The following is an 11,899-nucleotide window of genomic DNA, read 5'->3' as shown; positions in this document are numbered from 1 at the left end:
GACATCGCCCGCGGGCTGCGGCATCGCCCGTCCGCACTCCCGGGACTGGGACATCGCCCGCGGGCTGCGGCATCGCCCGTCCGCACTCCCGGGACCTGGGACATCGCCCGCGGGCTGCGGCATCGCCCTTCCGCACTCCCGGGACCTGGGAGCCGGAGGGGCCCCAGGGCAGAGGCGCTCCGGCCCGCAGCCTTCGGCAGGGCTCGGGCTCATCCTGTCCGCTGTCTGCTCAGCAGAGCCCAGCACAAGAAAAGCCCCCCGCCCACTTGTAGGTCCCGGCGGCATCCGCACCGCCGTGCACAGCAGCGACACACATACCTGTTCCATGGATGCTGCCGAGGGTATTTTTCAGAGCCACCAGTAACCAAACTCAAAATAACCTGTGACGCACTTTCACAAAGCAGAGGTACTCTATATTTACTTTGAAATAATAATGCAAATGAAGTTACACGTTATATCATGAAACGAGTTTTTGTGTGTGTGTATGGTTTTTCTCCATTACATAATTTTTATCTTGTGAAGAAATGACATCTTGCACACCTTACATGAACACATTTCACAGTTGAACAGCAAATGACTATGGCATTAATCATTTTGGCTGGTTCATTACCGTAGCTATCTGGAATGTATTCTTTGACAGAGGTAAAGTACAAAAAAAAACACTTCAGTGAAAAAATATGAATGGAAACTTGTATTTCCTCATTTCTTCACAGAGGAACTGTAACTGCAATCAGCTTAATTGCAACAGGAATTAATTGGGTGCCTTTGAAGGGCTGGTGGGCTCTTTCTGATCAGAGTGTATAAATACGAAAAAAAGTTGTTGTCACGTGTGAGGATCTGATAGCTATACAATATTCTGTGCACAGTGAACAAAATTACTTTCATGAATCCATGGCATGTTTCTATAAAAATGCAATAAAGAAAATATAATGCACCATGGGATACTTTTCTATGAAAATAAATGTTATGTGGCCCTTTAAAARGATATTTCTCCTAAAATAAAATTTAAAAGTATCCATCACTGCACATCCCAGATCTCACAGAGAAGAGGTGTGAATTTGTGATCGTTCACTCTCCATGACATCAGCATCTCTGCGTGATGATGGTTAAATGTCCGTAATTCTGTGAGACGACCCAGAAGACATGCAAAGTGTTGAGGGTTGTCCGGGTGGTGAAGTTTGCAGACTTTTTGTAGAATATCCAGCAGTGGTTCTTGAAGYCTTTCCACAGAATCTCTGTCCTTTATGTATTGGCGATCTGGTTATGGTATTAAAGAAAAGAAGTAATTAGTAAATATATTCTCTGATACGTTGCAGTTATTTGCTCTGATAAGTTAATATAAAAATATTAAAATATTTACACTGGCCACTGATGTTCCCATTGATGTTTCCACACTGTATTTTTGCTTTAGGATTTTCATGTAAGCTTCCCATTTCTAGCCAGAGAAAACTTGTGACCTTCTGAAAAACACTGAAGTGTTTTAACTCTGCAATGTTTTGCTGGAGTTCTATCATCATCTCCACATGCAGTTCTGCACCACAGTACATTTTGCAATGCATTGCAAAAACTGAGCAACACCCTAAGTTCTTGAAGGTGTAGTAATCCTGGAGAACTTAGCCAGCAGAGAAGAGTGTACAAGCAGGTCACCAGGGCAAAAGCAAACATCATCCTCAGATTAAATTTCTTTGTTAGAAAATACTTGTCTTTTTAATTTATTCCTGTGGAAGCATGTGTTTGGATACTTGGATAGGGAGGAAAAAAAAAGAGGATGGGATTATTCATGGCAAAGAATTTATTGAGGCACACTGACTGAAAGAGTGGTGGAAATGCTTTACCTTCCCATCTTCCATGAAACCTGATTTGGAAACCTCAGTGTCTGCCTTTTATCCTGAAGCATCAGGCTCCTCTCTTTCCACTCCTATGAYGGTGAGTTTGCTTGAGGCACTATAYAGATTCTCCATATTTTATAGGTAGAGATTGTTAAGAATTTGATTTTACAGCAAAGMCATGGCTGAGTATTGTGCCAATACTTCTGAAAGATCTGTTCTTGACACTTTAAAAGTCAAGAGGGCAACTTGCTACTGTCCTGCTCTTGGCAYCTGGTGTCTGTCCAATAAAGGCTGAAGACCTTCATTGCCATACCATACTCAATTCTAAGTTATAGGGTTTCCCAATTTGCATCTAAAAAAATGTCATTCTGCAATARTCAGTGGTGATGAGCATGTAGCCACATCTGACAGAAGAAGCCTGTTGTGCTAAGCAGTGAAGCGATTCCAGTAATTTTTAAAGAAGGTTATTTAAGCAGTTTTTTTCTTGTATGCAAAACCAAATGGTGCAGCAGACATTTGGAGTTTGTATTTGTGTGCTTGCATTCACGTTTAACAACTAAATATACAGAATGAGTATGTACGCTCACTTGCTCCATATAAAATGTAAGTTTTTACAAATCTCACATCATGTTCCTCATGCTTTCTTTCCAAAACCACTAATATTTGATTCTGGATGAGAAGTTACCTGGAGACAGGATAACTATGGCTGTTAACAGTGCATATTCTTCCTGTGTCATCTTCAGCTCTCCAACGCTTTTATAAAAATTAAACATGGGAGTTATGAATTCATCTGCGATACCTGTGAGAGGGACAAAAAGTAGTTATAGTATGTCTTAATTATTGAAACACTCTGGCCTATTGCTACACAGTAATTATATCATATTTCTTATTGACTGTCGTGGTGGGAGAAAACTACTGCAGAAATCATGATGCAAGACAGTTACAAAAGTGCAAGCACATCCTTGTTTTCTGGAGCAAACTAGACAGAGGCAAGTACTGGCAATTTCTTTTTGCATGGTTTCAAAGTTCTTCTTTCAAACAATTCATTTTACTCTGCAGGTTTGTCCATCTGGCTCTTCAGGACAAGTCTTGTATGTGGTTTCCTCATTGTCTGCTAATAATCCTCTTTGCGAGGCAGTCCCTGGATTGCCTGTCTCTGCATTAGTTATAGGGAAACATCTCAGGGCATATGGCTTAATTCCAGCCCAGCTCTATAGCTAACTGCCTTGGGCAGTTACTTCAGTTGCCTCCATAAAGACACTTAATTACTCCTTTTATGTAGCCTGAAACTTTAGTTAGGTCTAGGATTACCTGTAGTCCAAGATCAACTTGCTTGCAACTACTACTACCTTAAAGCATAAAATAATGTATTATAAAATACAGAGCCAAAATAGTTAAAATCCAGGCCTATTTAAGGATGGGATCATGTGATTCTGTCACCATCAGTGAAAGCCTTTGGGGTTTCCAAACTCAGGCATGCCAATGGGGCTTCTTCTTGTCATCAGACTTTGTCATCAGGTCACAATGTTCTTAGTTAGCTTTAAATTACAGATGTACTCCATCCCACTCTTAGGCATGAAAGAGAAGTAAGTCCTGTGACATCAAAATTATTCTTTTTTTAGATTATATGACTCACTCAGAGCAGACATTAGACTATTGACAGTGGCTGCTTGCAGCTCTGAAACAGTGTAGACATCCAAACCAGTAGTTCTGCAGCAAGAGCCTTTCGGCTTTCCTTGGCTGAMAGGATGGAAACATCCTCTGTTCCCACAGATGAGTGCCATAGGATCTCTTGTAGATTTACTCTTAATTTTGAGTGTTTCTAGGAGAAATCTTGATAACTTGCTTTGGAAACCACATCAAATAATGTGGCTTTGAGCATTGTGTGCAACACGAAGCTGAAGTCCAGGACTGGTGAGGTTTGGAGTGCCTCCAATAGGGGAMATTCAAACTGAAACTCAGCAGGTGGAACTCAAAGAAAGGAAATATGAAGTCGCTTAATTATGAAACAGTCACATTTTGCTGTGACAGTGAATTTACTTCAAGCAGTGGAATATATATGTGTCCCAACAGTGAAAGAATGGTCTTGCAGGGTGTGGTTTATTTTATGGCTGAGCCATGTGTTTAAACACATGACAGGAGCAACCTATATTCAGATCACAAGCCACAAATCTTGTTTTGGTAATGAGTTCAATACTACTGASTCTAAGTCAATTAAGCAGATATATATTATGGGGGTCAGCTCATCCTGCAGAAGTTAGTAACACATCTGGAGCTTCTTGTAGAGCAAACAATAGCCATTGCATCTAATGTGCTGCAAGGCTTATGTTGTTAGTCATCAGCGTTAACTACTTAAAATTTTGAATACTTGTTATTGCTAATTTCGGGGAACCTGTCTCTCTCCCGGATAGTTTTAAATGCCAAGGCTCCTTATAATATGTAAGTAACCCACTTGGCACACCGAAGTCTTAAAGTTTGCGTAAAACCAGAAACAAAATAAAAGGTAAAAAGCTGGGCTCTAAAGCTGAGCAAATGAATTCCTTTTATGGAAGTTAGTAGCTCAGCAACAACCTGAGAAAAGTCCAAGAGAAACTTGTTATTTTTAGAAGTCTCTGTGCAAGGTATTGTGCTGCTGGGCACAATTGTCTTGACAGGAAACAAGAAATGGACTGTGATTAAGACTCCCATCCTTTCTTTCTCATGTTCATAATTTGATTTTTCCCCCTTTTTCTTTCTTCTTTTTTATTTTTTTTTTTAGTTTTTATTTTTAGGTCAGGTTAGCCTTCAGTTGGATTAATTCATTGCTTTTGGTGACCCCAAACTCTTCAAATCCTGTTGTCGATATAGCATGTAGTAAAACGATCCCTGCCCCAGAAAGCTCACAAACTAACATGAAGAAACTGAATTATGGATGGGTGAAGCAAAAATTCATATAGATGCAGAAGAAAATGAAATTACTGCCGCATTATTGCACTCCAGACAGAGAAATCAAAACTACAGAGGTAAAAGGGAGTAAAAAGGGGTGTTTCAGCAATGCAAGTGATTTGCCACTTTTACTAAGGAGAACAGAACTTCAAAATCTTTAAACTGATATAAATCACCAGACAATTATGAAAAAAACCATGAAAAATGAGCAATTTTGAAACTAGGATTCAGATAGACTCTTTTCTTGGTTAGTAGTTTTGCTGTCATCCCACCTATGTTGACGTTTCCCTGTTATTCATCTTTCTGTATGCTCGTTACACAAATTGCTTTTCTATCACAAGAGGGAGCTGTTTTCTAATGTGATTGCAAATGCTTCAGTTTGGTTTTAATAAACTCCAACAGGAAAAAAAAGAAAACCTAGGAAACACAGGAAACAGATGTTTATAGTTCTTACTTTTTTTTCTTAGCTACTTTACGAGATGTTGTCACTTCAAGTCAAATTATCAGAACAAGAATTAAAGGTGATTTGCTGCTCACAACTGGGAAGGCTAGAGAAGAATTGAGTTACRTGATTTTTCCAATGTTATTACTAAAAGTTATAACCCAAAAGTGAAAAAAAAAAAATCAAATAGGTGAAATTCTATTTCTGGCCTCACTGAGAACAGGAAAGTTAGTTCCTCCTAACCCTCTATATTTAGGTCAGATGAGAGCCCTGCACAGTGTTGTTGGGGAGACAGAGCTTCCTCATCGCTGATAATAGTGCCTCCTTCCTTGTCTAAAGAAGGTTTCAAAAACCTTGTTCCATGCAGCATTATGGCAATAAGAACATGCTCATCCKTCATATKCCATTAGGCATCTTTCTGCGTTACAGATTCCTACCTAACTTCCAGCCCAACTCAATCACCTGCAGAAGACGCTGCAGACCATTTGATTATTTTATATTTATGCATGTCTGGCTGTAAACCTGAGCGTAGTCAGTGGGAAATGCAAGCTTTACTGAGCTTTGCAGCATCAAACTAGAACAGATTTAAATCCATGACCATTATTCATTCAACACCCCTAACTTGCTCAACTTCATCCCCGTCTGTAGTTGAAGACACAGAATTGCWTTAGACCTTGCCTCTTCTAGAGTTTTGTTGCTATGATTTCTCTGTTAAGGTARGATGACAGATACTTCCATATAGTTTGAAGTTTCAGGCCATGAATAATTATTTGTTTTACATAATTCCAGAATAGGTGTTTTTACTGTGATATCAATTCAGTATCTCCAGCTTTTTGAGAAGGCATTCTCTTCTATTTTGTCTGTTCTGTAAAACTGAATAATTAAACTGTTGCAAGAAGAAAGCTTGAGAGTAAATACTAATTAACAGTAACTAGCATTGTGTTATTAATATAGATAGAGATCTTTCTCCCTTGATAAACATAGAGGTGTTAGTCAATATGAAACCAAGGGTATATCAGTAACTGCTTTATGCAATAAAATATTCTAATTACTCACAAACTTACATTTTATCTTTCACATTATTCCACCTACCAGAATTGCTTTTTATGCTGCTTATTAGCTCTCCTTTCTGAGCTATTCAAATGCATCAGTGACCCTTTAAACACTGACCAAATTCACCCCCTTAAGTGCCAAATAGGGAAAATCGAGCCAGTAGAGAAGACCACCAGAGCATGGGCACACGCTCTTCTGTCTGCCATCATCTTGCAGGGGTTAAATAGCCAGCTTAAATGAGAAGTTAGCATGTGTCGAGCAGAACTCACAACCAAGCAGCAAACCCCCATCTTCTTTAAAGCAATCCATAGGACCTCTAAGTCATAATTGCAAGCAAAGAAACCTTAGTTAAAAAAAAAACCAACCAACAAAACAACAAACCAAATTTGCAAGGAGGGTGCAAATGACCTTGCCACATACCCTCCTACCCTGAGTGCCTGCACTTGGGAGGGAATGAGGTCTGGCACACAGAAAAAGCATCTGCACTGACTTGAGCTAATCTTTGTAGGCAGTCTAAAAAAGTTTTTGGTCTGAAGAAGCACACACAAAAGAAAAGAAATTTGGTCTCTGTTCTTTCTTTCATGGATATATATCTATTCTGTAGATATGATTTAAATAATTTTAGCAACTTTATGTGTAATTCAGGAACCTAGCACCAGACACCAGTGAGGTAGCTCTTTCCTATATTTTGCAATTTAAAGTGATCCAAATTTCTAAATGTTTTGGACAATGTGCTGGTTTTGCATTGAGTCACAGGATGATGTGTGTCCATCCACAAGGATGCACATGACTGTTTCGAGGGTTAGATACTTTGGTCATATCAGTGAAGATCATTTGGTTTCTCTGCACAAATCCTAGCACAATGAGGTTTTGAAGCACCACCCTTGCTCGATACTAATAACCAAATGATAAAAGATAAGGCCAATAGAAATTATTAGGTATCCATGTTCYAACTCCAAATTTTGCCTTTGGTTGCAAGAGCCTCTTACCCAAATCAGTGGGAACTTTGTATCCCACATTCAATGGCAAAAGGTGGTCTCTTGCCAATGCTTTGAAAGCGCAGCTATTCCCGGTTTTTCCCTTAGATCTGAGTGTACTTCAGCACCTGTAACCCATCCAGGAAGAAAACAGTGTATTTCACAATGTCAGATGTCTGCTGCCAACTTAAAATTTGGGTCCACATTCTACCCTTTATGTCAATATCAGATACTATTTTATTTCCCAATACTCAAATTCGTAGAACTGCTCTGTGGTGTCAAATGATGAAATAAAAATCTGTCTTTTCATGACCACCGAAACCTGGTATCTTCAGCAAAACTGACTACAAATGCTCAGAGAAAAAAATCTGTGTCTCAGCTCTGTTTTAGAAACACCTTACTGTTCAATAATGGGGAGAATTTGCTTTCAAAATAACAGAAAAACACCAAGCATTAAATTACTAGGATGTCAGCCTTTCACAGAATCAGTCGATCACAATATGGTATATGCATAGTGAAACATCAAATAAGATGAATAAATGGCACAAAATCTCAATAACAGTAAATAAAATGTCTTATTTCTCATTAAGTCTCAATATTAGAATGCGTAGGAGAGTATTTCAGTCACAGGAGCAGCTAATGCAAGAATTTTCATAACAGCTTATGGAGAAAGACTTAGGGCACAAACAAAGGCAGTCTCTGAGGTGCAGCAGGACCTGAGCAATGTGCACAAGCTAAAGAATAAAAATACACCTCATCAGCATGAGAATGAAAGTGAATGCTGATAATGCTCAAAGGTCATCACCACCAGATCTCTGACTTCTTTATCAGAAAAAAAGCCCCAAATATTCCACACAATCAGACTGGAGAAGACATTAATATTAATAGATGAGAGCAGCTTCAAGGTGGACATAGTGGCAGGTGACAGAAATCTGGACAGCTTGTGACTTTTAAGCAGGATCACCAGCACCCTCCCTGATTTAATGGATACAGGCATCAAAGCTTGACAATAGAACTCATGTGATATTCAGACATTAGCATGTACCTAAAAATATACAGACAAAAATTCTGACTAACAGCAATAATTMATGGCTGCTGGTATGGCGATGTTTAGGACCTCTCTAGGAGCCATAAATAATCCTGATGCTGTTTTTCCATTTATTACCTATAAACTTGATTTTTAAACTCCCACACAGCTATCATTGAATTTTTTCTGATGCTCTCTATTGTCTTTGTGGGTTTCAATTTGCTGCATTTATCCTTTTTGTTTGTGTATTTGTTCGTTTGTTTGTATTGGTTTGTTTGTTTGTATTTGTTTGTTTTCCAGAGAGGTGTATGTAAAAAGAAGGGTTTAATCACTTCTCGACAGTTTTATCTCTTGGACCAGTCCATGACATGATAATGGGCAGCTGCAGCTTTGCCCTTACTTGTTAAGACAGGAAAAGATTGCATACATTTTTACCCTARTGTCACATTTGGCACAGGCTACTATGAAACCTAGAGCTCTGGTGCTGAGTCCTATGACATACAGGAGTGTGAACTGCATAATCCTTAATATTTTTAATATTAAAAATTTCTAATGTTTTTAGTTTTAATATCATTTATATTAAATACTATTGAAATAACATTGAAAGCTGTATGTGTAAACATACAGAAGACTTCGGATGCATTTCTTTCATTTTGTTTAAACTTGGATACATGAAAACAATGGGGATTTAAGCCACAAAAATAAGCTGTTTCAGTAGKAGCTATTTTAAACCCTTTCAAAGTTTCATTTATTTAAAAGTTAAATAGGTCCAGTAGCAGTAATTAAACTACAAACGCAAAGATTTACAAGCTGCTTTTGTTGTTTATTGCCACAGCCCCATTAAATKCAGCAAAGAAAAAATCTTAAAGTAGGCCTGAATTTGCACAATGTAGAGAAATAAAATAAATTGGAAAGGTTATTTTATTCTCTATTCTGGCCATTAATAGAAGGAAAGAATGCAGTCAGCAGCAGTAGGCTGGATAATGCATTATCCTCCTGTAATATGGGGAGGGAGAAGTTCCCACATCAGTATTTCTTCTCATGTCTTCAACTAGATCCTGGCTTGAGGGAAGATTTTTAGAAAGCCTCTTCCAAGYGCAAGAATATATACATGTATATATTTATACACACACAAATTGAAAAAGTTCCTGTGTTTAATTTCTTGGAAACAATTCAGCCAGAGGTTTTGGCCTAAGAATTTGCTTCAGAGTTTTTTCCCCCACAGAGAAACAAGAATTGCGGAAAATCCTTCTTTGGAACAAAAAAATACCGCATTTGAAATTTTTACTTGTCTTGAAATTCTCTTCTATGCAAAAGGTTATTTTTTAAATCTGTGGCATGTCACATAAATAATACTAAGGCAGGATACCATATAATAATCCAGCCAGTTGTGTTATCATGAAATCAAGTACAAACTTGCAAAAAATACTGCATTTCATCTGGATTCAATAATTGCAGAGAATATCAGAATATTTTTAAATTATGACAAAAGAAAAATTATTGGTATGACATAATGGTTTATGCAGTGTTCTAGATTAAAGTGTTTCTTGGTTCTGGGTTTTTTAAAATGAAGAGTTAATGCCCTGAACAAAGTAGCTTGATRCTCACTGTACAGATTAGAGATGGGAAGCTTTCAGTAATCATGTAGCCATATGGATTCATTTCTCTAAAACCTATTTTTATCAAAAATGTGGGTTATGATCCAGTAGAAAAATCTCTTAATGAAGACATTTGGATCTGTGACAACTCATTACAGTTTCCAGGAAATACATCTAGCCCTCTTGGCATACTTTTCTGCCTGCAGAACCTGGACCAGAAGCTATTCATATCACTCTGGAAGTCACTGTTTCCAGTCCATCAAACAGTAACCTCTTATAATCAATCAAAATGAAAGAAATATAAAAATTTTTATGGATTATAAACTTAAAAATGAGTTTGCTAAGCCAAAATTAATACATATGTTCAGCTAATGAATTATTCTCAAGTTTTCTAACTCCTTTTCTGTGAATCAAATATTTATGGCTTAATTTTGGCTTACATCAGTAGTAATTTCTGAACTGAGTTAAGCCCATTTCCATGACTAATATTGAAGTTATGTGCTCTTCTTTCTCTTCTTCTTCTGATCCTTAAAAAGGAAAGTCCGAAGCCAGACTCTATAGACTGACTCGCTGATTAAGAATTGTTGACCCATTTGAATATTCAGTAATAGATACCTGAGGGTTGGATAAATCTTGCTAGTCAATACAGAAAAAGGCAAAACTGTCAGTACTTCACTGGTGGAGCACGAATGCATAATAATGCAAAACACAACTTCTCCTGCTCTAAGGAACAAACAATATTTAGCCCCATTTGGTTTTTCATAATCATTAAGATCTATGTCTAGAACCAGTGGAATTTATCAGACTCATTGAGCTTTTGATGGACCTTRAGAAGCAAAAAACAAACTGAACATGCTGTATTTATAATTCTTCTATGCACCCTGTGCAGTGTGATTCAATTTTACTAAAACAACCCAAAGAATAGGTGCTTGCCTTCAGTCATCTCCAGTAACATCCTAAAATCTTTYCTTTTTTTTCTTCTTATGGGGATTGCCTTTAGAAGCATAAATACCAATACTTCATGTGAACAGTTTGAAATGGTAATATTTCTTCTTCTTCGCTCTTTTATGTTTAGCATTGGAGACATGCACGAGGTTTATTTGATGTAGCATTATTCATAACACTTGCAATGAACTGATAAAGAAACCTTTACCTTATGAACTTTAGACTCAAGGCTGTTAGATTTGTTCTAATTARCATAAAGAGCAACATTCAGATAAATCTGTCTCCATGTGACTGAACAATCTTACAAGCTTTCCAAGGCCCAAATACTGACACAGAAGTGCAATGGGKTGATTTGGTTCTGCCTCATTAAACAAGATACTTACCGCTGTTGCGGATTCTTTCTTCTAAAAGGACAGTGTGTCCTGAAGGAAGTTTCCTGCTGAAGATCTCAGCTGAACGGAGGAACATGGCTTCTACTGCTGAGCCCTTCAGCAAAGCAATCTGGTCTTCATGATCAAGGGTTTGGAAGCCTGAGGAGACATCAGAGAAAAGTCAGGCAGCAAAAGTAAAAGTTCCCACTTCTTCCTGTCCTGAAGTTCCTGCACCTGAGGTGCCTCACATCTGCATAGCCTTGATGCTGATGTTAGTAGGGTTGCCAAACRCTGCAGAAATTGAAGCCTGGGCTTCAGAAAATTACACAGATTTGAACCTCACCAAAGTTTATGAGGATTAAACATGTGTTTTGTTGTTCATGGTACTTTTAGAAGATAAGCAAAATGTGGTGTAGCACAACCAATAGTGAGAATTTAGTCTAGCCTGATGCTTCTTCATAATATCTTCTGTCATCTCTACATGACTTTCTCACTGCCATGCTGCTTTCAGTGTTATGATGCACCTTCCTTAATCAAAGGGAGCCTCTAGCATATGCCCAGTGTTCATTCTTAAGGTAACATCAGCTTGAGATTTAAAAATACTAATGAACTCAGATTTTCAGCACTTGTCCGTAACACACCATGCAAGGACGATAAATATCGGTGCCACCAGCTAGAGAAAGTTCTTTCATGGAATTCACAATTCAGTGGATATTATAACTTAGAGACATT

General features: G+C 38.0%; 1 protein-coding gene across 3 annotated transcripts in view; it reads right to left on the bottom strand.

Moving 5' to 3' along the window:
* Positions 1–420: 420 nt before the first annotated feature.
* Positions 421–11,899, bottom strand: part of NR1H4 (nuclear receptor subfamily 1 group H member 4) — a 36,991-nt gene continuing 25,512 nt past the window's right edge. For 2 of the 3 annotated variants that reach the window (XM_057386097.1, XM_057386090.1), the window contains 3 exons: positions 11,180–11,326; positions 2,515–2,628; positions 421–1,257 (listed from right to left, as the gene is read on the bottom strand). In XM_057386097.1, the coding sequence (XP_057242080.1) occupies positions 1,019–1,257; positions 2,515–2,628; positions 11,180–11,326 (500 nt within the window). In that variant the 3' untranslated portion in view covers positions 421–1,018. The remainder of the gene's footprint in view (positions 1,258–2,514; positions 2,629–11,179; positions 11,327–11,899) is intronic. The other variant, XM_057386106.1, reaches the window with a different exon arrangement.

Source organism: Malurus melanocephalus, unplaced genomic scaffold (genome assembly GCF_030028575.1).
Source record: "Malurus melanocephalus ecotype Western Australia unplaced genomic scaffold, MMel_1.1 scaffold_16, whole genome shotgun sequence".
In the NCBI taxonomy this organism is placed as follows: domain Eukaryota; kingdom Metazoa; phylum Chordata; class Aves; order Passeriformes; family Maluridae; genus Malurus; species Malurus melanocephalus.
Note: the sequence above shows the minus strand (reverse complement) of the source record. Positions and strands in the feature narration are given on the sequence as shown.